The sequence below is a fragment of the Prunus mume genome, linkage group LG7 (assembly GCF_029339155.1).
Source record: "Prunus mume cultivar Tortuosa linkage group LG7, ASM2933915v1, whole genome shotgun sequence".
Taxonomy (NCBI): Eukaryota; Viridiplantae; Streptophyta; class Magnoliopsida; order Rosales; family Rosaceae; genus Prunus; species Prunus mume.
Window position 1 is genome coordinate 13,211,932 of NC_142704.1, and position 26,401 is coordinate 13,238,332.

Sequence of the window (26,401 nt, forward strand, 5' to 3'; positions counted from 1 at the left end):
ATGAATGTAATGCTAGTTAAGTTTGATATGTGATATGAATGGTAAATTGAATGGTAATTTCTTGATGAATCTAGAAGAAGATAACCAAAATTTAGTTTTCCAAAAAAGCAGGACCTGCCTTCTTTGCCAAAGTTTATGGTGGATATGTAGCCTTTGGTAACATGCCAAAGTTTACTGGAATCTGGAAAGCAAGAGGCAAAGCCCAAAACTAGCAAAAGCACCTGTCATTATAAGTACAAACCAAAACAGAACAGGTTCCAAGCACAAACCAAAACAGAACAGGTTCCAAAACATAACACAAACCAAAACAGGTTCCAAAACAGATTCCAACCATAACAACCTTAGGAATATATGCACAAACCAAAATAGCTTCCAACCATAACATACATCAAATATTCAGGTTCCAAAACAGGTCCAACCATAATAGGTTCCAACCATAACATACATCAAATATTTAGGTTCCAAAACAGGTCCAACCATAATAGGTTCCAAACATAACAGACATCAAATATACAGGTTCCAACCAAAACAGGTTCCAAACATAACAGACATCAAATATACAGGTTCCAACCAAAACAAGTTCCAACCATAACAGACATCAATAATCCCACAAACCAACAACCATGTTTGGACCATTAAAGTCTTCCACAACATTCAAGGATGAAAAAAAGGATCTTTGACAAAATGGCTCTTCTGTTGATCTTTCATCCTCCTCCTACGTTGTTGTACTTGAGATAATTTGGCAGGTTCAGATGCTTGAGATGGCTGGGATTGAAAAGCATCAGCTGCTTCAGATGGCTGAGATTGAAAAGCATCAGCTGCTTCATATGGTTGGGATTGAGAAGCATCAGCTGCTTCAGATGGTTGGGATTGAGAAGCATCAGCTACTTGAGATGCCTGGGATTGAAAAGGCCCTTGGGAACTGCTTTTGCGTTTCCTTTGCCTTAATTGCATACTCTGCTGTCCGCTACTTTGGTCTCTACCATCTCTCCTTCTTACCTAAAACAAATAATAATTAGAATTTTCCATTATATAAAATTTTGATGAGTGAAAACATAGTTGAAACCGTGGCACTTACTTCAAGTTTGTCCTTGGCAACGTTCCACTTCCTAGTAGGCTTTATGTTGAGATTTCTAGGTTCCTAATAAACAAAGTCATCAAGTCAGAAACCAAATCAAATACATTTAAATGTAAAGCAATAATTCTAAAAACCACATACCTTACAACTACTTCGATTAGGTCATTCTCTACCACAATTGCCACACTTTAAAGGGATGTCATACCTAGGAAGCTTATATGGATTAGCAGGTTTTTTAGGTTCTTCAACAGCTTGTTTTCTTGTCTTCTTAGGCCTACTAGGCTGCTTGTGGTATTTCGAAGGGAGTAATGGAGGTAAATTAATCTTCATCCACTGATCTTGGCTAGTCATAGGCATAATCGTTGGTTCATAGGCTCTCAAATAAGCCTCTTTCTTGTACACTGCATCACAAAAGTCCTATGGATTCCCATGAAACCAACTTATTGCAGCACACGCATGCAAACATGGTATTTCATTCAAATCCCAAGCATGGCATGAACAAGAGTAGGCATTCAAATCAACAGCAAAGGTGCAGCCACTATGGTGCATTACTTCAAACATATGTAAATTCTTTGAAACCGTGGCCTATCACCTTCCATTTCAGATTTAATGATAACTGTACTTCCCACATTTCTGGTTCTTAACTCATGACAATATTCCCACAATACTTCATATTGTTTACGGTAAGACCCCTCTACAATGTCAACTGCCATAGCTCTTGCTCTGTACACACTTGCTCTAGATGGTCTATAACCATAGTCTTGGTGAACTTGCTCTACAAAAGAAGAAGCAGTCCAATTTGGATTGAGCCTTAACTGCCCAGAATATCTTTTAGCCAACCAGCCAACAGTAGCATGTATATTTTTAGTCCCCTTGCTACAAACATGTGTAGGATTAAAGGTTTTCACCTGCAGTTACGGTCATTATTCATAAAAATCAACTCCCTTCCACATTTAATGGAGTATATCCTCACAGCTTTTCTAAACAACTCGGCAATTGCAAACCTTAAACCTATTTTGAAACATGGGCTTGCCATATCAATTTCAGGTCTGAAATCTTCACCTTTTGGCATCCTATTCTTCTTCTTCCTTCTTACTTCACCCATTGCATCATCTTCACTTTGTGAACTATTTGGACAGGTAAGTGTAGGTGACTCTTCTCCATTGTCTGACTCATCATTTTGCTCTGCATTAGGATCATTGTCAAAAATACTATGATCCACATAACCTTCAAACCATTTATCATCCTTCTTCAATAAGTCAATCTCTTCATCACTCTGTGCATAGTCACTGTCTTCAAAGTCTGGATCACTACTATCATTATCCTCAGAACGAGATTATTTTTTATCACTGCTATCATTCCCCACTTGGCTTGAACTCAAGCTCACTACCTTCAAGTACAAAATTATCACCCTGCTATTGCTTTTAGGTATCATGCTCATACAAGCTAAAAGTGTACTATCAGATATTATTTGAATGAGTCTACTAGTTCCAAACTCTTCACCATAAAAACTCACATCATACCCATCGTCATATCCCAAATCTTTAGCCATTCCAAATAGCTCTAACATGGACATATAGTCAACCTCACAGTAATCAAACCAACTGACTTCACCACCCAAATAAGACCACTGACTGTCCTTTCTATTTTTCACTAGTTTACCTCCATGGAAAAACTTAAATGTGACAACCTAATCAGCATCTTTATCTGCGTAACAAGAACATTCACTTAACAAATGAAAAAAAACACACAAAGAGAAAACAAGGACCACAAAAGGATAATACAAGGAACACCCAAGGACCACATAAGGTATATTGGGGCCAGCACAGAATAAAAAATTTCCAGCAACACACCAGACTAGGAACATGCAATGACCACACAATGATCACACCAGAACCATCACAGAGTCAAAAAGTATACAAAAAACAAAAATAAAATCCTAACAACAGTTCAATGCACATGCCCAAATCAAGAAAATCGAGTAACAATGGGTCCACTTACATATGGGTTGACAACCTCCAGACTCTCTAAACACCACTATCTTCGCACATTCTAGCCTTAAAGTCTAACGCCAAACCATGATTTCTTCTCCAAATTCTCCCAAAATTGAAGGAACCCTCAGATTTTGACAACCCTCTTCTCCAATGAACCCTAAACCCAATTTCCCCTTTGTTAGAAACTGAGAAACCCTTATTCGAACAGCTTAAAGGTTAAAACGAAGTGGGGCTCATTGTTGTAACGGATCAAAAAATTTGATAGAAGGGGTAAATTGAGACGGTTATTTAAACGTTGGGGGGTACTTTGAGACGTTTGCAAACACAAGTGGTAATATGAGATAAACTTCAAAGCACAGGGGACATGTACTTAACTAAACCTTTTATTTAAGAGACACCCTTTAGGGTCCCCTACGAATTTTTTTTCAACAATCCAAACCATCTATTTTTTAAGTCTACATTCATAGATCATTTTTGCAAAAAATTAGACAAATCAGAAACTGTTTTGACATCCAATTGTGTCCTACACAATCAATGAACATGATACTTCAAGAAAGTACTAAAATTTCAATAACTCAATTAAATAGTCATGATATTAGTGAAAGATATCCCTCAATAAAAGCTCTCTGTATTACATCCCTCAAATAGAACGTCTGCAGAACGCTTTAGCTATAAGATTATTACACTTTGCATGTCACACACTTGAAGAATTGACAAAACTACAGGCCTCCTTTTACCCGAATGGCAAACCCAACCCGACCACCCCCGCTGCCATCCCGCAATTAACTTCTGTATACAAATATTCTTAGAATTCTTTTTAGCTGTCAGATCTATTTACATCCAAAGGGTTCAAAATAAAAGTCAATAGTACTATGTTAGTTTCTTTTTTCCTCACGATATTACTCTGTTAGTTTGATAGGGCATTTGTGTGTGTTCGTGGTCACGTTGATAGTATTTTGATATCAGAACTCCATATGAAAATAAACCCAAAAAAAATAATAAAAAAGAGAAAATTGACTTCTTCACCCTTTTACCATTGATTGAACAAATGAACACCTTTTCAGCAGTTCTCAATATTGGCAAGAAATATAATTTTCGATTCCTATTTCCATCTACACCACAAAATTGACAAGGGTGCCACAGAACTCAAGTATGAGCCCCATCCTTAGTACAAGGGCTATGTTGTGGGAAGACACAGAAAAAAGACGTTTAAGAATGAGAACTGTTTCTGTCAGGATTCATCATCACTGCTCTCAACAAGAACAAGATGCTTTTTGCTCTTTAGCCTTTTTGAGGCTCTATTTTCAATATCTTGATCTTCTTTGGCATCCTCCCGCTGTGTCGAATTTGCATACGTATTCACTTGCTCAAGTATTCTACTTCCGTATTTCTCTGCCTTGAGTTTTCCAATTATATTCCCCAACTGCAAAGGAATGAAATACGTTTTTACTAGATGGCACAAATTGCACAAAATTTTGAAAAGGCAGTTAGACATATATATTGTAGGTTTTGTTCCAAAGACAACCATACCAGGAACAAGCTCCCACTAACTTAACACGTTGATGTAATATGGCTAAGAATATATTGAATGGAAGAGTAATGTTTACGAAACGAACCAGTTCCATAGAATTTGGCTTCTGGGCAATTATCATATTGATTTGTTGAGTCGAGAGAACAGAATGCGGGAATATTCCTCCATGAACTGAGGAGAGTTCCTTTCTCAGCTCGTCTAGCTTCAATTCCAAACCAGAGGAAGCACAACTGCGTTTAACTGATTTTATACCAGCTACTTTATTTTGTCCGCTAGAAATTTCAAGTTTAACACTGCACTTCCCTAAATGTGAAAAGATAAGGGAATGATGCCAATTAGAGCATAACCAGAAAATAAACCAAAAAGGAGTCAACAGTATTATAACACTTTTCTTTCTTAATGGATACACATATGGGCTAGTCTTGAGAACAGAAGTAGAAACTCAGTGCAAAAGGGATGGAAAACGAAAAATGGCTCAATACTTGTAATGCTCACTGTTAGAATGCCACCTTCATCCATAGAAGGGTACAGGTAAAGGCTGTTTTGCCAACTTCATCAACAGAACTGATACGTAAAAGCAAACTACATTGACCCAAAAAAACAAAAAATTTGAAGCAAATTATTAACTGTAGTATTACTTCAAACTAAGAGTAACAGAAAAGGCTACTCTTGATTGTCATTGTCAGTATCTTAAAGGAAGCATGAAGAGCACAGCAAAGTTTGCGGCCTTTTTAGAAGTGCGTATTTCTAGAAATACCAAGAATAATTATAATAAAATGAATAAATAACAAACCAAAACAAGTAACAAGAAAAGCAGTAATCAACCAACTTATTGTATCAGCCTAGAAGTTCCAAACCTAACTCTTCCAGGTAGGCAGTATTGGTTCCTGATTGTTACAATATTATTTTTACTTCACAATTCAGTATTCTATGGTAAGATAACCTTTTTTCTTGGTTATATATATATATATATACACACACACACACATACAAATTTAAATTTTCTGGAAAATTTCTTGTAATATTAACTAAGCATAATGTCATTGGGATAAATCATCAATAATGTCATTGGGATAAATCATCAATCTCTTCCTTTTACTAGACTGATCTTTTCTTTAAGGTTCAACATTGAGTAGGACGTTAGCATGGTATATCATGACAATGTTAAACTAGTTAAGATTTTTCAACAGAACCAATTCAGATAGGGTTTCGACAGTGCCGTCCAGACAAAGGCACTAGTGATGCTACAAAAATGTTATCATTCTCAATATTAAATTCCTCAAAACTGAAACTTTCAGAACTTAGCAATTTCGATAATAATGGAGTTAACATAAAACTAATATCTGTGTCAGAATATGGAAAATCAAACATAGATTTTCAGTACACAATGGTTATATGGTACATCTTTGAGAAGAAAAAAAAATCCATTCTTACCGTGCAATACTTGCTTTGCCAAGGGTCCTATTGTTACATATGCATTTGTGGAATAAGCTGTATGCTGAAATTCTTCTTTCTGCATCGAGAACAGAACATACTTGAAACAACCACATCATGCATAGTTACAAAGGGTCAACTAAATTAATAATATGACTACATCAGATTTAACAGATTGCATACTTTATAGAGAGAAAAAAATTAGGAGACAATCTTTTTGCCTTTAAAAATTTCAATCACTTAAAGGTTGTTATACAGGAGCACTGCCTACTGTTTTGAGTTGTTCAATGAGAAAAAAAGAGAGTAAATAACATACATCAAGCAAACAAATTTCTGGGCAAAAACAAACAAATGCACAAGTGAAATTGCCAATGCATTGGGTTGGGCAGAGTCAAAGTTAACACAATTTAATTTAATTTAATTTGTTCAGGTAAGATACACATGTTTTCTAGGAATAATTCAGAAACTTCAAGAAAATACCAGTATTATAAGGGACCAAGGAATTGATGCATTCAATAGTTTTGTATCAACAATAAAGGACTAGCTCATTGAATATTTTTATACAATTTACAACCACTAGATCCAAGAAGCTTTAGTTGTTTATGTGTTATTTTATATAGGAGATAATAATCTTTACAGTCATGTGAGTTCAAAGTATTTTGGCGGGCCAGGATTAAAGTAATTAAGGGCTAGGACGCTATGGTTGCTGTAACCGTTGTTTAAATACTCTTTTAAAAAGATATAGTACACAGCTTCTTTATACAATTTTATCAAAACTTCCAGATTTTGGAGATTTATATCTATCTTTTTTTTTTTTTTTTAATCTTCCCTTGAGAATTCAAGGTCCTAGAGAGGATTTCTCTATTTTTTCTTTAAAGTGCATCTGCTAAATCACCCACTCTGCACCTTTCAAAACAACAAAGAAGTGGGCAATGGGGATTGGAGATTTAACTTAGGACCCCCTACAACCAGAGCTCTGATACCATGTGGGGCAATCACCAGACCCAAAATCTTAAGGGATTAACTAACAAATATTAGTTAAAACTTAAAACTCAAAATTTTCCATATTTTCATAAAACCAGCTAGTAAAATTTGAGAACAATCAACTTTTAAAAGGTCCAAAAGTTAGGCTACTTACCAAAGTTCTATCTAATATGAGTTTTATGACAAGCTGCTCTATTTCCTCCCTCTTCAGCTCAGAACCTGAGTATTTCATACACCAAAAATAAGTTTCCATTCTATGAATAATACAATATTATGGCGGGGAAGGTTGATCAATACATTGAACTAGCAAGTGATCCACATTAAAATTAAAATGAAATAATGTACCAAGACTTACTGGTATTAGAAACATTTTATTGATATGTGGTGTCTCTGAGCTAATATGGTATATTTCCATCGGTACCAAAAATCTAAGTTAAAAATAATTAAATTATCAAGCAATAAAACATACCTAGTTCCTTGTGCTTTGCTTTAATTTTATCAACTAATTGCAACACTGTCAATCTCTGATCATTTTCTTGTGTATCTTGCAGCAAAGAAATAATAAGCTTCGCATGACCTGCAAAGCACGCCAATGTTTTGCATCAAAGATAACCGTTCCAAGTGAAGAATATGCGTGCACATTATTTTCATGAAAGACCAAAAACTAAAAGAAAAGAAGAAAAAAAAGCCAGCTGATGATATAAACATTTAAGATGGGTGACCACAAATAGTTTTACCGAATGAATGAAAATTGATAGTTTAATCAAACAAGACTCTAAGAATTCTACATGAGAAATTGCAGTATTAATGTTATATGGCGATGCTTATCCCTCACCTCTGAAAACAGAAGATTGAAGGGTATTATCAAAAGGTTCAACTGAATCAACACATACCACAACTAAAAACAAGGACATGACATTTCCATGATGTTCCAAAATGAGCGAAATTTAGAAAAGTATTTTTCTCACTACTAAAAACAAACACATTTCAAATTTCATCAGGTTGTTTGGCATACCAACATACTAAGGAAATCCTGGAAGATAAAAGAAAAAATCCCAGGCATTTAAGCAATGAAATTCAGTAATTTGACAATTCAAATTTCATCAGGTTGTTCTGCATACCACCATTCTAATGGAAGCCTACAACTTTTGATTTGTCATTTGGGAAGAGGAGTCCAACTAATCTAGATTTTGTTAATCTCTCCCAAAGGTTAATTTAGTTTGCTTTTTCAGAATAAGATTGTTACCCTTTTTATCCTCGAGCTTATAAACCTTATTCTTCCTCCTTTTTTGGTGCTTACATCATTTTCACAACTAAGAATCCATAATCTTTCCCTGTTGGAAACAAAATGCAGTCATGCATTATACACGGCATTGCTAAAATGAGGAATCTAACCATTCTTACTCAGCTATTTGGATAGAGTCGTCGAAGAATTTTTAGGTTGTCCTGTGGCAGGAGGAGCTGGACTACTTGTCGGAGAGGGTTTGCGTTTGGGCTTTTTTTATTTTCCTTCAATATTTTCTGACTGGAACACGGCTGTGATTTTTAGTTTTATCGTTCTGTATTTAAGACTAGCGGATATCTTGTCCGCTCTATTGTGATGACATAATGGAAGACTAGCAGAAAACATAATTAGTGATGACAGTAATTTGAGTACAAAGTGAAAATAACTAGACACACAAGTTTAAATTCTCATAGACAAAATGTAATAGGCTACGTGGAAGGAACAGACTGAAATTGCATACGTAGAAACCACAAAAAGAAATGAAGCCACACCAATGTCATTAATGCATAATATAAAATAACAGACAATTAATAAAGGATTGTACTCTTTTGGAGAGAATTCAGAAAAACATACGAGAGGCATCCACTTCTTTAACCTCATTTGAAAATGCACAGTTGTCGCACATCCCTGAGATAGCATTGATTGCATTTATATTAGAGATAGGCAGTTGTAATACCAAACTAACTAACTGTGTCCCCATGAGTGCATATGCATGTGCTTGTGAACACACGGACTAACTACCAATAAAAAAATGGTACCATTGCAGTCCTGTAATGGCTCAGCAAAATGGCGGAAAAACGAACTACGGCGACATTGTCTTTTTGACTGCAACAGTAAAGAGAAATCGATAAGACTCTACATCTTATGCTAGATTAAGCACAAGTATTGCAGAAATTTAAATGTATCCGGCCCAAGGCTAGAAATGTTAGGAAACCAAAGCAGGTATGACTTTCTCATCATGATGCAATGAGTGTAATTGTTATTCAGTCCTCATAAGTATACAAACTCAAAAATAAATTCAAATCAAGAGAGAATATGTTTTTTTTTTGGGAAAGGATCACATGTTCAACATCAGAAGAACAGATCCATAAATTAAGGTGCTTGTTCAAGCAAGACAAAGGGTAAAATAAGTATTTTTTGTCTTCTACGTACTTTTAGAAAGGGTAAAATTATAATTACTTCCTTTTAAGGGAAGATATTGGTGGCAAGCACCACCTGTATTTTTATTTCCTTTTTATTTTTTGTGGATAGTTCAGTTTCAATATTGACAATAATCAGGCACTTCTATGACGCATCAGTTTAAGCTGAGTTGAAGCTTGTGGCCTGCAGAAAATGTGATGCTTAAAATGGAGGACACTACCTGACAATATCGTACTATGTCATAAAGGTTCTGCAATCCGGAATTTTCATAGAAGACCATTGAACTCTGCTCAGAGAAATGTCAAATTCAAAGATTACATCATCTTCTAGGAAATTGTACAGTTGTGCAGTGGTGGAAAATAATACCTGTCTAGGAACATCACCAGGTCTAAAGTAAAGTAGGCATTGAGAAGGGAGTCCATCTCGCCCAGCTCGGCCACTTTCCTGGAGCAATGAAGGTTACAGAAGGGATAAAATTAAAGAAATATGTAAGTGTAGCTGGAAAGGCACAAAACCTGGTAGTATGTTTCCATTGATTTACTTAGGCTGTGATGGATGACAAACCTGACTACAAGCAGTTACCAAGTATTAAATATAACAGAAAAATAAGACTTAAAGTGTCCATGTATGACAGACAATGCACAGGGAAATAACATAAAAGAAGAAAGCATCAATTGCATAAGTTTTTCTGTCTGGGATCTTTAGACTTTGAACATTAGACTGACCTGACCCCCATCCACCCATATATGAGCTGCACCATGGCTTAGGATACGTGGCTTGCAGAAGTTGCACGACATATGACAGTTTTCTAACATATAAAATGGTTCTCATACTTACCAATTTGAAATTCTGAATTATTTTTATTTATTGTATTCAAAACTATCCATTCTTTATCTTTTTTTTAATGTTTTTTTGAAGAACAAAATATTTCCATTGAAAAGAAAAGAAAATTACAACATAGGGGGCAAGGCAGTTCCCTAAACTACAGCAAGGATGAAAAATCAGCCATTCATATAATATCGGGCCTCCAATTTACTATACACATCAATATCGTTCTGCGTGCATGTTCATGAAAAGCATGAATTAAAATAGTTTGTTTGAAAACTGGACTACAGGTTAGATGAGACATCTGCATAAACCAAAATCACACACCAAGTACCCTATAAACAAATTAACAAAATAAAATCCATTATCAACCCAACCCATAACACACCAAAAATAAAATTCATTGATTGAACAAATTAAAGCATGATAAAGTTTTAGACCTACGGTCTAAAAGTAGTGTAAATTATAAATCAAATTGATAAAAAAAAAATTCTTTATAAATTCTTTATAGATTATGTCCCTTTTCAAAAAATTAAAATTAAAATTGAAGCTTCTAGCTAAAAGCTCTTTTGTCTTTGGTTTAACATGACATGAGCAAATTAGATACCTATTTGGGATAGAGAAATTTTTAAGTGAAATACGCATTCAATAATCTATTAAGTTTCTCTCAATTCAGTGAATATTTTTGCAGATTCATAGCTTTATGTACAGTACAGAGACTGTGCAGAGACTGTGTATATTGGGGTAGTTTGGAATATCTTGGCCTATAAGCATGATGGTTTTGAGAAGGGATTTTTGTAGAAATGTCACCTGAACTTATACCTCAGTTTCAATTTGTCACCTTAAAGAAAAATTTAAGAGAAATGTCACTTTAATTTTTCAAAATCCATGATTTGTCATCTGACTTTAACATCATCCAATTTTCCATCCATTTTTAAGAGTATTTTAGTCTTTCCATTTTCAAGGGTATTTTAAAAATGGAAAAATCATTATAAAAAAATTGTATATCTTTTAAACAAGAAAGGGGTTGGATTTTGAGTGGGAAGCTTAAGTAGTTTTAAATCAGGTATCTGAAAATTTTAGACATGCTCAATGAACACCAAAAAAAAAATTATACATGCTTAGAGACAGAGACAGACAGAGACAGCGATAGAGAGAAGAGGGGAGGAGTCTTGTGCAATGTGTTTTGGGGTGAGAGGGGTGGGGTGGGGAGAAAGGGGGAGAGAGAGGTCTCTTTTTTCTTTTTCTTTTTTTTCCTTAAAAATAGAAAGATTAAAATACCCTTAAAAATGGATGGAAAATTGGATGGTGCTGGTTAGATGACAAATCATGAATTTTGAAAAATTAAGGTGACATTTCTCTTAAATTTTTCTTTAAGGTGAAAAATTGACACTGATGTATAAGTTCACGTGACATTTCTACAAAAATCCATTTTGAGAAACATCATGCTTAATCGATGACTCCCAATGAATGTTTTAAAACGTTAACGCGAGGCAATTTATCGAGAGCCTTGCAAGGCATACGCCTCGCTGCGAAGCCTCTTATGCTTAGAAATTTTATAATGGAACATATATATATATATATATATATATATATATATATATATAGTGAGCTTCAATTGAGGGATCCCTCAAATAACTTATTTGAGGGACACCCTTGTAGGGTCCATTGTACATTGTAATTCATTAATCCAAACTGTCTATTTTGTAGATATTCATTCGAAGATCATCTCTACACAAAATCACTTGAATCCAATATCATGTGACCCCTCAATTAAATTATTGACATTTTAGTACTTTCTTGAAGCACTGAGTTCATTGATTTTGTTAGACACCATTAGATGTCTAAATGGTTTCCAATTTATCTAATTTTTTGCAAGATGATCTATGAAAGAAGACTTAAAAAATAGATGGTTTCGATTGTTGGAAAAAAATTTATAGGGTACTCTAAAGGGTGTCCCTCAAATAAAATTATTTGAGGGATCCTTTATATATATATATATATATATATATATATATATTGTCCAAAGCCTAGGTTCTGAAATTCCTAGCTTCCTTTGAACCCTAGATGTCGAAAATGGATAGGAATCACCTTTTGTATGCCTAATTCAATAAATATTATATGGGTTGTTTAATTTTTTAGTGTTTAGGAGGTTGAATGTGGGGAAATATTGCCCTCCAAGAGAGAAGAAGTCACGCGCAGCTGCTGGGAGGAAATGGATAGCTAGCTACCAGGTCTGTCTAATTGAGATAGGGGTTTAAAAGTTTTTTTATGAAAGGGCCAAAACTACATACTTTGGGCCCTGGGTGCTTCGAAAGAAAAACAAGACGCCTAGATCTATTGCTTTTGAGCCTTAATTGCACATTCACGCCTCCAGCGCACCTTGTGTAAGCCTCAATTACGCCTACATGGTATTGCGCCGTTGAAGCACGCGCCTATGAAATCACTGCTCCTAAATAGGAGTCAAGTTCCAATATGATGACTAGAAAACCACCAAATTAATCAAGTCCCCGCATAATGTTAAACTAGTAAGCAAAGTAGGATATTTATACATAAATTTCTATAACAGAAGCCATATACCCCAAAACAAAACAGTTCATTATGAAATACTAACCATCTGGTTTGTTGATTCCCATGCCAAATGCTACCTGGAACACATATGCAAGCTAAGGTGTAAGGAATATCAATTGGCAAAAAAGAAGATTCTAAAATAAATAAGGGAACCGAAAACAAGCATACCGTGCCAACGATGACTTGTAGTTTTCCATTACTCCACCTGTATCATCAAACATACAAAAGGGGATCCAGAAAGTGACTAAACAAAAGAATATATGTTGATACATGACAATGAATAAGCATTCAACAAACTAAATAAATAACTTGAAAGAAAGGCAGAGTAATCTCAACATCCATAACGGTAATACTAGTTGCTGAGAATAGACAATAAAGGGTGACAATTGAGTTTAAATAGGTTTTCTGGAGGAGGTGAGATTATTTCCATACAGAGAGGATGCAAGAAAATGGTGTTTAGAGACTTTTGTAATCGGCTGAGACGCATACCAGGTGGTCCTCTGTTTCTTCCTTTCAGCCTGATTTAGAAATCTAAGGTCCCACCCAAGGTTGTATGATGATGGCTATGAATTAGGCTATTTGGTCGGAAAGAAAGCAACGGATCTTTGATGATGTTTGAGGGTTGGAAGTGGAGGAGGTGTGGGATAAGGTCAAGTATTGGGTAGCGCTTTGGGCATCTGTTTCTCCTTTTTTTTCTTTTTCTTTTTAAATATAAGACACATAATTTCACTAACGTAAAAAAGCTAATTATAAAGAATGAAACAGGAATCCACAATCTGGGAAAGAACAAGTAAAAACAAGAAAGTACAACTCAAAAGGAAGTACAATAGAACATGCTCACTGAACAAAAAATCATACTCTCACTTCAAAGCTGCTAACAATCCAACATTATAGAAGAATCAGCATAATCCTTAAAATCAGCCAAAGACCAATGCCCATAAAGCTGGCCAGAACCTCACTCTATCTCAAAGTTCTCTACCCCCACGCCCTTATAATCCTCAAAGATTCTTCTATTGTGCTCCAACTAAATGTTCCAGAAAACTGCGAACAGCAAACAACCCCATAATGTTTTAGCTTTCTTCCCCCTTCCCAAAGCCTCAACCAAATGATTTAGCTCTCCTGAATTTAGGAACACTTCTCTTTCTGACATTATTCTAGACTTGAAAGCTGTAGTGTCATCAATATTTTTTGGTTTGATAAACTAGATGTAGCTTGAATTCACTTCTTCAGTGTACAACCTCTCAAAGAAACCAATCACTTCATCCTCACTCTCAATTATATCACTCTCCATCATCAACTTATTCACTCTTATGCCACTACCTGTACTCTATGAAGCACAAATACTTAAAAATGTTGTGGATATGGAGTAATACTCTTCTGATACAGCCAAATAGATGTCTGATACTTCATTCAGGGAATTGTCTGATTATGGCACTAATACTTTTCTTTTTCTTTTTCTTTTTTATAAAAGAAACATAATTTTATTAAAGACTGAAAGTTAATTACAAAGAGTGGATAAGGAATCCACAATCTGGGAAAGAAACCGGAATTTCATATTTGTGACACTTAGGGGTGATGTAGGATATGGGTGAATTGAGTGTTTATGTATGTAGCGGAAGCGAAAACAATGGAAAACAGAAAATAGAACAAACAAGGAGGTCTGGAATCACTCCAGGGGTTTGGCTTCACACCAAGAAGTCACCAATCTCTGGAAAATAAACTTGAATTAATATTTCAACAACTCAACTCCATAATGAATTACATGAGAGGGGTATTTATAGCAAACTAAAACCCAGAGACAATAGGATAAAAAAATCTCTTGCTAAAACAGAAATTCTAACCTAAATAAAATAGGAAACTTAGAAATCCCACTGAAATCTGGAAAACTTAAAAATTTTACTAAAATCTGGAAAACTTAGAGAACAAGTTAGAAACTAATCGCAGGAATAAAAAATTGTCAGATTTAAAGACCAAATTAAATGACTTCCTCTTCCATCTCTTTCTTTTGTAAACCCTAATGGGTTTCACAAAGATGTCCTCATCAAGGGGATAGAAAGAAGACATCCAGAGTTTCAAGAAATGTAACTAATAAGAGGTTAAATCCAAGGTAAGCTTTAGTCAGCAGCACAAATAGCACAGTAAGATTTTGTTCCCAAAAATAGCTTACTTTGATGAGAATTAACAATAGTGATGCAATTTCCTCAACAACCAAAAACAACAGTGATGCAATTTCACTGTACAGTCACCCAGTAATCATATTATGAAAACAAATTTACTGCAAAGTATCTACAATGAGTGAACAACATTACCGCATATGAACATTTTCACGAGCATTTACATCCATGTCTGCATGATAATGAAGAGCTGATATTCCTCTCTCTCGCAACTCCTTTGCAACCTAAGATCATAAATGTAAAGTAATAAATACCAACCAAATTCGAGGCATTATACTTCAAAACTTACTTACCCTACAATCATTTCTCGATTTTTTTTCTTTAACTATATCTATCATGTTTTTGACAATTTTGGAAGGGTCAACATTGCCAACTCCCCAGCTTAAATGCAATCTGACCAAACCGAGACTATGCCAATTCCATGAATGTACAGCGGTGCTAGGTAATACCAGGGGCAAGGGTTTTGAGGTGTGGATAAGGAAATAGTTTAATGGATTTGTGAAATTTGATTGAAAAGTAAAAGAATGGTTATAGAAGATTGTAGAGGGGAGAGGGAGCTGTTAAGGAATATAGTCTGCTTTTGGTCTTCTATTATTAGGGCCTCAAAGTCTTCGCTATACTTAAAACTAGAAACAAATTATGTGACAGGAAAATAAACTAGAAACACAAACCTGCTCACATTCCTTTCTAGAAAAGCAATAAACTATGCCAGAATCATTATGTGAATAAGAGTCTCGGATGAATTCTGCGATTTCATCAACCACCACCTTGCCAACTGAAGACTTCTCTCGTACCTAATGAATAAGGAATTATGTCTGCACTCTTCAAATTCAAAGCCAGCAACTATGAACAAATAAACAAACCATGTAGAAGAGATTTGGTCTGTTGACTGTGCTGACAAACTTTACACATCTTGGAATGTGGAGCATCTCCATCAGATCACTTTGGACTTTCTGGGTAGCAGTTGCCTGCAAAATAGACGAGAAGAACATCAACTCACCCAAAATTTTGAGATTAAAACAAACAAATGGATACTTCATTCTTTTCGTTTCTCTTTATAATTAAGAAATGGAGATGATATCCTAAACTGCTTCTTGCACTCCTATTACTATCATATGAATTGATAGAAATGCCCCAATAGTTGAAGGACTTTATTATCAGAGTTCTAAACACTCAATAGCATCATTGTGCCAGATCGAAAGCCAAAAGAACACCCCTTTTATCATGCTTTCCTTTGCTTCTGACCAGTATTCAACAAATTTTTACCACAATTTTTATTAAGAAAGAAACTAATACAATTGGGATGAATGAGATGTCCATCAAAACCAAAATAGCACCCTTAGCGCAATGGGAAAACATCAAATCAAAGCCTGAACTGCAGCATGGCTTGCTCCCTCAAAAATCTTTATGTTCCTCTCCATCCACACCACCCAAAAATTTGCTATTACAATAGAGTTCCCTAATACCTAAATCCACCAACAAAATAGTTAAGTCCATATGTTGATTAAGAGCATAAGGACTAACTGAGTTACTGTTCACAAAAGGTATCTTTGATCATATTCTTATTAAAAAAACATACATCTGTGATCATACACTCACTATGTCACTTCATTCATACTCAGAGTAGTTAGTTATAATCAGCAGTACAACATGCCCACAACTTGCAATATCTAAACTGTTTATTAAGGAACATAGGGTAGTTTAAGTTCTATTAAATTTTGTGGGAATTTTAAATTGGGCCTTTTTGCCTGTCCATGTGATGCAGGAGCATCTATTAGATTTTCCTAATCTAAGTGGGCATCAGCCAATAAGGCTAAGTTTTAGTTATATTAAATTAATAGGTTATTTTATTACTTGTTTTCCTATTCTTACTAGGATTTGGTTTATTTTCCTGTTTAGGTTTTAATTTCGGGAATTAAACTAGGAATAGGAATTCTAGGCTGGTGTATAGTATAAATAGGCTATTTAGAGACTCTTGTATTTAGTTTTGTTGATGAATATAATTTCAGACGTTAGTCTATAGAGTTTCCAGAACTCAATTAAACTTCGATTCTACTGCTTTATATAAGACATTAAGGATCAGGTATTAAATTAACTTACACCATGGTTGGACGTGCTAGAGGTCGTGGAGAGGGAACCAAGCCCAACACACAGAGATCTGACAGATGAAGACATGCAAGCCCTGGGAACGCGCGGATGCTATATGAGTTCTTGAGGAGGATACGAAGGACTTTTTTCATGAAGCTGGAAACCATGGTGGTGGTCATCGAGGTGGATTGGAAGAGCGGTTGGTTCGTGCGTTGGAAAATCATGACATGTTGAAGATTATTTGGATTGGGAGGCAAGTCTAGAGAATTATTTTGAATGGAAGCATGGCAGAAGATCGCAAGGTGTTGTTTGTAAAGCAAATTGAAGAGTACCGCGCTCCTGCTCGGCAGGGGAAAGAAGATCAACACATGCGTATGAAATCTCCACAGTATAACTTAAAGCAACGAGACATAGATATGCAACCAACTTAATCAGACAATTCGAGATGAGATGGGGGTGGTTCGTTTGTTCAACCTTGAAGATGCTCGACAATATGCTTTAACAATACCGCGTCGTGGTGGAAAGAGAGCAGTTTCCAGCCACCCAGACACGGGTTCGCACCAAATAAATCCAACGAAGAGGAAGTTATTGATCTCTTACCAGTTGAAGGAGAATGTTTGTTGGTAAGACGAGTGATGACAACTCCCAAAGTTGAGGAAGAGGATTGGCGTCGACAAATAGCTTTGAGGTGTGCAACGTGATTTTTGGGCAAAATACCAATCACTTCAAGGTGTTTGGTTAAATTTACTATTGGTATGTTACATATTGATGCATTCTAAATATATTCATCGCTTGAATATGAGTTTGACATTGAGAGCAAGAAGGTAACAATACCCTAAATTTAGAAGACCCTCCCGTGTTTGAACACAAGGTATTTGGTGAGAGTAAACAGTCAGTGTAATCTTGAAGGCAGTGAATCAAGAAGAAGCTGGGTTTGAACTTTTGAAGCAACACAATCAACCCACATTTGCCTAATAAAAGTAAGTCATTTTCTTGGGTTGATTCTTTTAATTTTCAAACTACCAAGAACGTCATTGACCTTGTTAGACATCCTACTCAGCCTAAATATCTATTTCTTTGGTGTGGGAAGGTTCAATATCAAGGCCAAAGTTCTATGGACAACTTATCTAAGAGGAGGTGGCACAGTAATGCACATCTACTTGTTTTCCTATTCTTACTAACCCCTTTGTCACGATATCAAAGTATAAATAGGCTATTTAGATACAGACGTTAGTCTATAGAGATTTTGCCCTACAAGTTCCAACTTCGATTCTACTGAGTATTTTGGGTATGTTTGGGTCGCTGGACAGCAGCTTATAGCCGCTATCACCATGTTCTACAGGAGTGGAAGAAGCTTTTCGGGAGCGATAGTCCCTCCTCCAAAAAAAAAATATAAGAATTAAGGATAGATAAATAACTACATGAAGCATTGGATGCACCAAGACTTAGTCAGGTCGAAAATCATGGGCTGCAGCAATAAAATAAGCCTAAAGAGTTTGTGCCTTTCAGAACAGAATATGGTGCAAATAAAAGTAAGTCACATCCTACTCAGCCCATGAAAGTGGCACAGTAAACAAATAGGTACAAAACCCCACGATATCAAATACAGAGAACAAGTTGAGCTACTAAGCTACATGAAGCATGGATGCACCAATTACAAATCGAAGTTTGTGCCTTTCAGAACAGAATATTTGTGCAAATCACGAAGAAACCATCAGTTAACATCATGAACCTGTCCTTAAAATTAAAATTAACGACCAACATACAAGTGCATAAATATTCAATATAGCATTCTAACATTTGTTCCAAGTATTCAATAGCATACACATTAAACTTACTAAATAAGCATATGACATGAACTTAGACGATCAAAGTGCAAGATCAAGAGATTTTTTTTTCCTGGCCAGAAGAAGAAGCTACTGTGTATCTTTGGTGTTCCCTGTAAGACAAAACTTCGTCCTGGTTTTACTCTAAAACATCTTTCAGTATTGATCCCCATTTTGGAGGCTCTTTGCACTAAGAGACACCACTAGACTTAACAGTACCAGTAAGCTACCAACGATGCTACATTAGCTAGCCAATTATAAGTTTATAATCCATTATGCAGCCTTCATGTCAAAATTTAAACAACTCTGTCCATAATATTATTCATCCACCATCTTCTAGAGTGGAACCCTAAGAAAAGCTCTCACCAAGCTGAACATATAGGTAGGGAATGATGTAGAAAATTGTTGACTTGTAACAAAAGAATGAACTTCAGTTTCTATAATTCTTTTCCATTTGTATCGGAGGATACCCTAATTCTAATACTAATTTTTCAAACACAGTAGCACGTCTAATCTACACATGGTCATGCCAATAATTGAAAATGCTGAGGAAGGATAGGTATCCGTATACCAGATAAAGATCAACACGTATTGACCACAAAAAGGAAGATAAAACCAATATACAAATATGCCTAGTTTGACATTAAGGTATAATGAAAAATTGAAGGTGACATACTCACATCAATAGAAATGAGAGATAGACGACCAGCATGATGGCACTTTTCAAGTTTTGACATAAACCTCTTACTCTTTGATATCTTTTCTGGAGTCACATACAATATTTTCAAATCTCCTTCCCCCTTTTCAAGGGCCTTGTATATTAACTTCTCCTCCTCCTTACTAGTAGTTGATGTCAACATATGAGCTGGAATGCCTAAGGCTGCCAAACCCATCACCTGAAGCAATGGTAATTGTGAATAATCTGATTAAAATACTTAAGGAGACAGTTCGAGTAAAGTGAAGAATAGAATTTAAGAGAACCTGGTCCTGAATCAAAGAAAGCAAAGGACTAACAACAAGAGCAACTCCATCACGAAGAATTGCTGGAAGCTGGTAACAGAGGCTTTTGCCGCCACCTGCAGCCATAATCACTAGAACATCTTTTCCACTCATGACAGCATTGATAATCTGACACCAATTAGCCACTATCAGTAAATCTAATATCAGATTTGGGAATGAGAAAAATAAATTGTACTTACAGAAACTAAAGGCGAGCCAATATAATGCTACAACTACTCGAGCAATCAGCAATACCATCAAAAGAATCACACCTCATAAGGGATAAAGATAAACCATTGACAGCTCCAACTACCACATTCATCCACCACTTGAGCCAAAGCCAACATGGTTTATCCCAATGGAACTCTCACTATGGATACTAAAAACCAATACTTGTACTGGAATACAAAATTAAATCATACATTAAACTACAGTTCAGTGAATCAGCAATTGGCTCATACATAAGATTCTTAATTTCCAAGGATTAGGAATCTTTGGGAAATTTTATCATTCGGTTGTTCTCTTCGCTTTCAATAAGACAAGTATTCTACAAAGCATCTACGGCAAACCAACTGTTGGTCTGAGTGTAGGGGATTGACTTTTAGAATTACAAAAGTACTGATAGGGTAATTAGTTGTAATTACGTGTAGTTTTTGTACTTGCCTTCTTTTTATTTTTCGAGTAACTGTTTTATCCACCCTTTTGAAGGAGAAGTACATACAGAATTTATCTCAAAATATTCTCTACATGTATCACAGCATCAGAGCCTACAACAAAAATATCTAGGATTTTTACTTCTTACCCACCTGTCAGTCCCTGCCCAAACCCTGGCTTTCGATATCTTAGTTTTTGCTACCCTATTTCTCTGTGATTTTTCCAGCAAGTAGTATTCTACCCATTGCAATGGTCACATCAACCTATTCTGAGGAGAATACAGCAGCCGACACTGCTGGTTGCCACCATTGCCCCTGTTTTTCTTTCTTTTTCCTGCCATTACTACTGTTTCTTCTCTTCCTGCATTTTCTGCAGCTCCTCCAATTTTTTTACCGATTGATTACTACTCTAGTTTTTTCCTACTAAATTTGAGAAGATGAGTGATGATCGAGTTATCAACTCTACTTCTGATTCTTTCTCCTCTAGCCTGCCAATCTTCATGTCTTCAACTGTGACAGTGCAAAGCACCAATATGTCCATGCAGATCACAATTAAGCTAGATGGATCCAGTTATTCTGTGTTGTCTGAAGTTGTAGAGATATACATCACCAGGAGAAGGAAATTGGCCTACTTAACTGAAAAATTACAGAACCAACTGAAACTGATGAGGGGTTTTACTATAGATTTATATCCGTGCATATGCGCAAGTATACTGTTCTAAATATTTGTAAAATTATTCTGCACTTATGTTCAATGTTTCACTAAAGCTCAAACATGATGTACTCAGAACATCTTACTTACAGACAGAGCTCATGCTTATTGACCACTTGCACAGGAATTTCCGCCTTAAGTGAATTTTGAAGCACACCGTCTCCCCAACTAACCTGACTTAAATCATGAATTTATTCAACATCTTACAAATAAGGTGATATCCTAGGGGATTGTAATAACATCCTTCTTATTTTGAATTTTTTTTACTAGAGAGCTTACAATTTAATAATATCAAACAAAGTAGCTGAAAATTTGAAAAAGAAAAATCCAAAGGCTGAAGTCACCTCTCGCTGATTTGCACGATATGCAGATATGCCAAATATATTGAACCTAGTATCATCAGCTTGAGAATCCCACTCAAATGGCCCAGACCAGTCTTCCACAGTAGTTGAAGCGCCATTAACAGGATAACCTGATTCTTTACATGCTTCAAGTATAGCCTTCAATTCAGATTGCCTTTCATATAACCTCTCTTGTTGGTCAAGCAATATCTTGATTTGGTCTGAGAAACGAGACATATGCATAAATCACACTGTGCTCTGAATATGAAAGAAAAAAGTGAAAGAGCTTCTGTAACTCATTCATGGGGGATTCTATCAGAATACATTTACTCATATCTTTCTTACTGATTTTAAATCAGCAAATACTATCTCCATTGATTACCAAAACATAAAAGTCACATGAATTAAAAGCCTAAGATACAAATTAGACTCGACGAAACAAAAGCCAATAGTAAGAAACTTGAAGCATGAGTTGAACCTAATACAACTATAAATAAAGGGCAGCCTGGTGCACGAGGTACCTAGCAGCAATAAAATGACTGAATTTCATACTCTCCTAGATTCCTCTGGAATTAATCCATCAATATTTTTCAGAAAACAGCGGTTACACTAACAATTATATGAACAAACTTAACATTTTGCACTCAAATGTCCTCCAGCATTAAAAAAAAAAAAGATTGAATTTTCCCAACTTCAAATAATGCCAATATACTTTCCCATTAGTCAACATTCTTCATGAACAATTATTCCACTTAAATACTTTTTTTCTGATTTATCATAATCCTCAGTGATTAGGTTTCAAATTAAAGCTAAGAAAATAAATATCACGCGGAAAAAAAAACGAGAGAGAGAGAGAGAGAGAGAGAGAGAGGGCTTAGGATAAGCACCTTGGACGCCTTGAATTTCAACCTCAACGTTTAGCAGCTCTTCTGCTAATATCTCTTCAGTTTCCATTTCAAGTCCTTATGCGAGAGAGAGAGACTGGGAACAGCGAGTGTAATGTACAGTTTCAGCAGGCGAATTGTGGCAATTATAATTTACAAATTATAATGGAAAGTTTCTTCTGGGAAGCAAGGGAGAAGTGAAGTGCTGCTTCAACTATGTTTAGAGCAACTCAAGCGAGCGACTTCAAGCATTTTAATGTTTTTTGTTTCCATTTTTTCCCAGGGCTTTGTTGTAGGCGGTACCAGCCCAGTGGCTTGTTCCACATGCGCCCAGCCCAACGTACAAATCAAGCTAGTTGCACAAGCCCGGCCAACGAAGAAACTATCTTCCAATTTCCAATTGTAATTATTTATTTATTAGTGGACTCGTGTGGTCTTCTCCTTTATATATGAGAATATATAATTAGGATAAATTCCAATTTGGTATCCTGCGGTTTCACTCGTAAGGCCATCTCCAGTTAGAGGGCAAAATTTAGCCCCTAAAATATTAATTTTTTAAAGAATAATGTATGGCTAAATTTTTTCTATCTCCAGCCATATAGGGCCATATTTTAGGGTCCTTCATATTTTATTATTTTGAGAATAACTATGGTATAACACTCATACATTATACAACTATATATTGTTTAATTTAATTAAACTATTATTTTTCGGGCTATGATTTTTGAGTGACACGTGTCGGTCCGGAAACAACTATCCAGATTTCAGATTAGATTTTTGTCGACGTGGCACCTCTTATCTTCATCTCCAAATGTCAATAAATGGAGTGTTTTCAATTCAATATCTCACAACTTCATCTCATTCCTTTGTAATTCCTATATTCTTCTACACTTTTTCAACCAATTCTACAATGGATTCCAACTTGGATTCCGAATGGGAGAAGCGCAGACACCAAATGATGGATGAAGATGAAGAAGATGATGCTCGAATGCACACAAATACACAACTTGCGGCTACTGCAGCAACATTATGGACTCAGGAGCAAATACAACAACAAGGCCTTTGGGGTGGCTCCGTTGTTGGTCGCAGTAACAAATGTAGGGGACGAGCTCTTGAGCATCAAAAATTTATGATGGACTACTTTATCCCAAATCCTGTCTACACTCCTGATGACATAAGATGTCGATTCCGGATGAGGCGTCATGTTTTCCTTCGTTTGGTAAATGATATCCCAAATGTCAACCCCTACTTCATATAAACAACTGATGTCACCGGTAATCTCGGTTTCTCACCCCACCAAAAGCTTACGAGTGCACTCCAAATGTTGGCATATGTAAGCTCAGCAGATCAAATCGATGAATCCATGAGGATGTTTGAGTCAACATCCATTGAAAACCTCGTGAATTTTGTTGTACAATAGGAGATAAATTGGTGTGCAGCCTATGGTGGTTAACACCAATGTTTGGTGCTAGTTCTCATCAAGCTTGATAGTTAATAGTTAGTGAGGACTAGATGGGTACCAACCAAGGCGATATTAGTGGGTGGGTTATGTTGATCCACACCAGTACTTAATGTTTGTCGATCTTGATGCAAATCTATCTAGAATTGATGGTAATTGTTGGTGTGTGGTAGCCAATAGCCTAGAACCCACAAATCAACCTAAAAGTTAAGTAGCCAATAGCTAACCCATAAGAAGACCGCTTACTCCTATATACTCACTCAACTATCAAGTCATATATCTCATCTTCTTGTTGTATAATAAAAATCATTCTATTTAACCATTATTGTTGTCTATTGTCATATCCAGGGATGGACCCACAATATGGTCAATGGGGTCAAACGACCCTATGGACTCCATGAAAGCAAAGTCGAAGGTCCCCTTGAATGGCTGTGTGACCTCATAAATAGCTGAAGGAGGAGGTTGCAGATTTGAGGAAGAAGAAGTTGAACATCGATTCTTTTTTTTTTTTAACAAGTGGCCAAAAGAGCGTCTTTTTGGCCAAGCTTCTAATTTTTTTAACAGCAGCCAAACGGCGTCATTTTGGACTTGCCCAATGAATTTTTTTAAAATGCGCTGGTCCAAAATGCCGTCGTTTTGGCCACTTCTAATTTTTAAAAACAGTGATCAAAACGGCGTCATTTTGGACCACCTTAACGAATTTTTTTTAAAACGCTACCGCCAAAACGCCGTCTTTTTGGACCAAGAAGAAGAATTTTAAAGACCTAGCCAAACGACGTCGTTTTGGTCCAGTCTTTAAAAAAAAGAAATAGAACATATTGTATAATTGAAACAGACCCTCCCTCCCGAGTTGAGAACTCCAAAACCCCCATTTCCTAAACCCTCAAACCTAAATCCCCAATCTCCACCCCCCACAAACCTTTAACCCTCTCCCTCCACCAAGTCTGTAAAAAAAAAAAATTGAACTTTTACACTATGACCCTACGAGATAAGATTCTTGGGTCCGTCCCTGGTCCTATCCTTCCATATACCTACAACTAATTTATCCTACTCCCTCTCACATAATCTAACAGTAGTGGTATTGAAACACTCAATCTAACCAACTGTTTCGATGAATGAAAAGATAAAATTTCAAAAACTTCAATCGATAGGGATTAGGGTCTTTGTTTCAAAATAAGGGGAAGAGGAAGAAAATGAGAGGGAAGAGCAACAACCATGAAAGCGTTTGGAGTAGGGCGTTGTGTCTAGAGTAGGGCGTTTTTTCCTTCTTATTAGTTTTTTTTTTCAAATAATAAAAATAAAGATATTTAGCTATAATCAAGATATGTCTTGATTTGAGTGGTAGGTACACACACTGAGGGGTATATGTAAACTTAATATTAAGTACAATTATAAGACCTAATCAATGATCTAAGATCTTGAACTTCATGATTTCACAATATCATACCTTGATATTCTCTTCTAGCATATCAAGATATTTGTCTTGAGCAATTTGTAGGAAATTAGTAGGCGAGTCGCCAGTATAGAGGAAATAGGTTTCTCTCTCTAGTTTTTTGCATGTAAGAAACTTTAATACGTGTTGTCAGTCAATTGTACACAATAGATGGGTATGTGCATTATTATAGGTAGAGAGAGGACATTTTCTAGTGTAGTCCTAATTAATTACCACCCATCACGATAATGGAATAGAAAATTACTTCTCGTAATTTGACAAATATGATTACTCGAAATGATTTTTATTAAACCAATTAAATATTTTATTTACCATACATATCACATCATGTGGGCCAAACATAATATATAAAATATTCCTACAGTTAACCCCGCTCATCTAAAGACCTATTAGAGACCTGTGAGCACCTTTTTAATAATGACCCTTAGATTAATTTAATGGATAATATATATTAATAGTTAAACCCTCATTAATGTTCCATATTTTACCCAAACAAATCCTAATTATATATATATATATATATATATAAAGCAAAAGGCAAAGAATGGTGAAACATTCAAAATACCAGAAAATACTCTTGGTTAATTCGAACACTAAGAATTGAAATTATTAATTAAATGAGGATAATATGGTAAATTTATATTCTTTCATATTAAAAAAATTAAAATTAAAAACAAAATCAAATAATATGTCTTACTTTTATGGAACATAACTATCCATATTATCTTTTCTTAATTCTAAAAATAAAATAAAAAATAAAAAAAATTAAATCAATTGGCACATACTCTGCATGTGCCAATGGGCTAGTTTTAATTTTAAAAAAGGGAGTTTCACTAAAACACCCAAAATGGGGGTTGAAATTATAAAAAAACCCAAGCACTATTTAAACATATAAACACACCCAAAACCCATCATTACATACACTCAAAACCCATTTATAAACACACCCAAAAAGTTGACTTTGGGGTTG

General features: G+C 35.6%; 1 protein-coding gene across 1 annotated transcript; it reads right to left on the bottom strand.

The window, feature by feature from the left end:
- Positions 1–4,071: 4,071 nt before the first annotated feature.
- On the bottom strand, positions 4,072–22,742 carry RECQL2 (RECQ helicase L2). The gene is made up of 19 exons (XM_089041936.1): positions 22,523–22,742; positions 21,639–21,856; positions 19,912–20,058; positions 19,573–19,826; positions 15,880–16,069; positions 15,688–15,810; positions 15,152–15,240; positions 13,011–13,047; positions 12,886–12,919; positions 9,962–10,014; positions 9,813–9,890; positions 9,667–9,732; positions 9,065–9,131; positions 8,880–8,933; positions 7,491–7,598; positions 7,176–7,240; positions 6,038–6,116; positions 4,689–4,906; positions 4,072–4,495 (listed from the first exon to the last, which is right to left on the bottom strand). Exons 1-19 carry the CDS (start codon positions 22,587–22,589, stop codon positions 4,304–4,306), a joined length of 2,139 nt encoding a protein of 712 aa, XP_088898062.1. The 5' UTR covers positions 22,590–22,742; the 3' UTR covers positions 4,072–4,303.
- Between the last annotated feature and the right edge of the window lie 3,659 nt (positions 22,743–26,401).

Bases quoted from the DNA above. Each gene is read 5' to 3' on its own strand.
- RECQL2 (XM_089041936.1), bottom strand. From the start codon at position 22,589: ATGGAAACTGAAGAGATATTAGCAGAAGAGCTGCTAAACGTTGAGGTT. The intron at 21,857-22,522 runs GTGCTTATCCTA...CTCGTTTCTCAG, and splicing joins TGAAATTCAAGGCGTCCAAG to ACCAAATCAAGATATTGCTT. The intron at 8,934-9,064 runs GTACCATTTTTT...ATGCTATCTCAG, and splicing joins GCCATTACAGGACTGCAATG to GGATGTGCGACAACTGTGCA.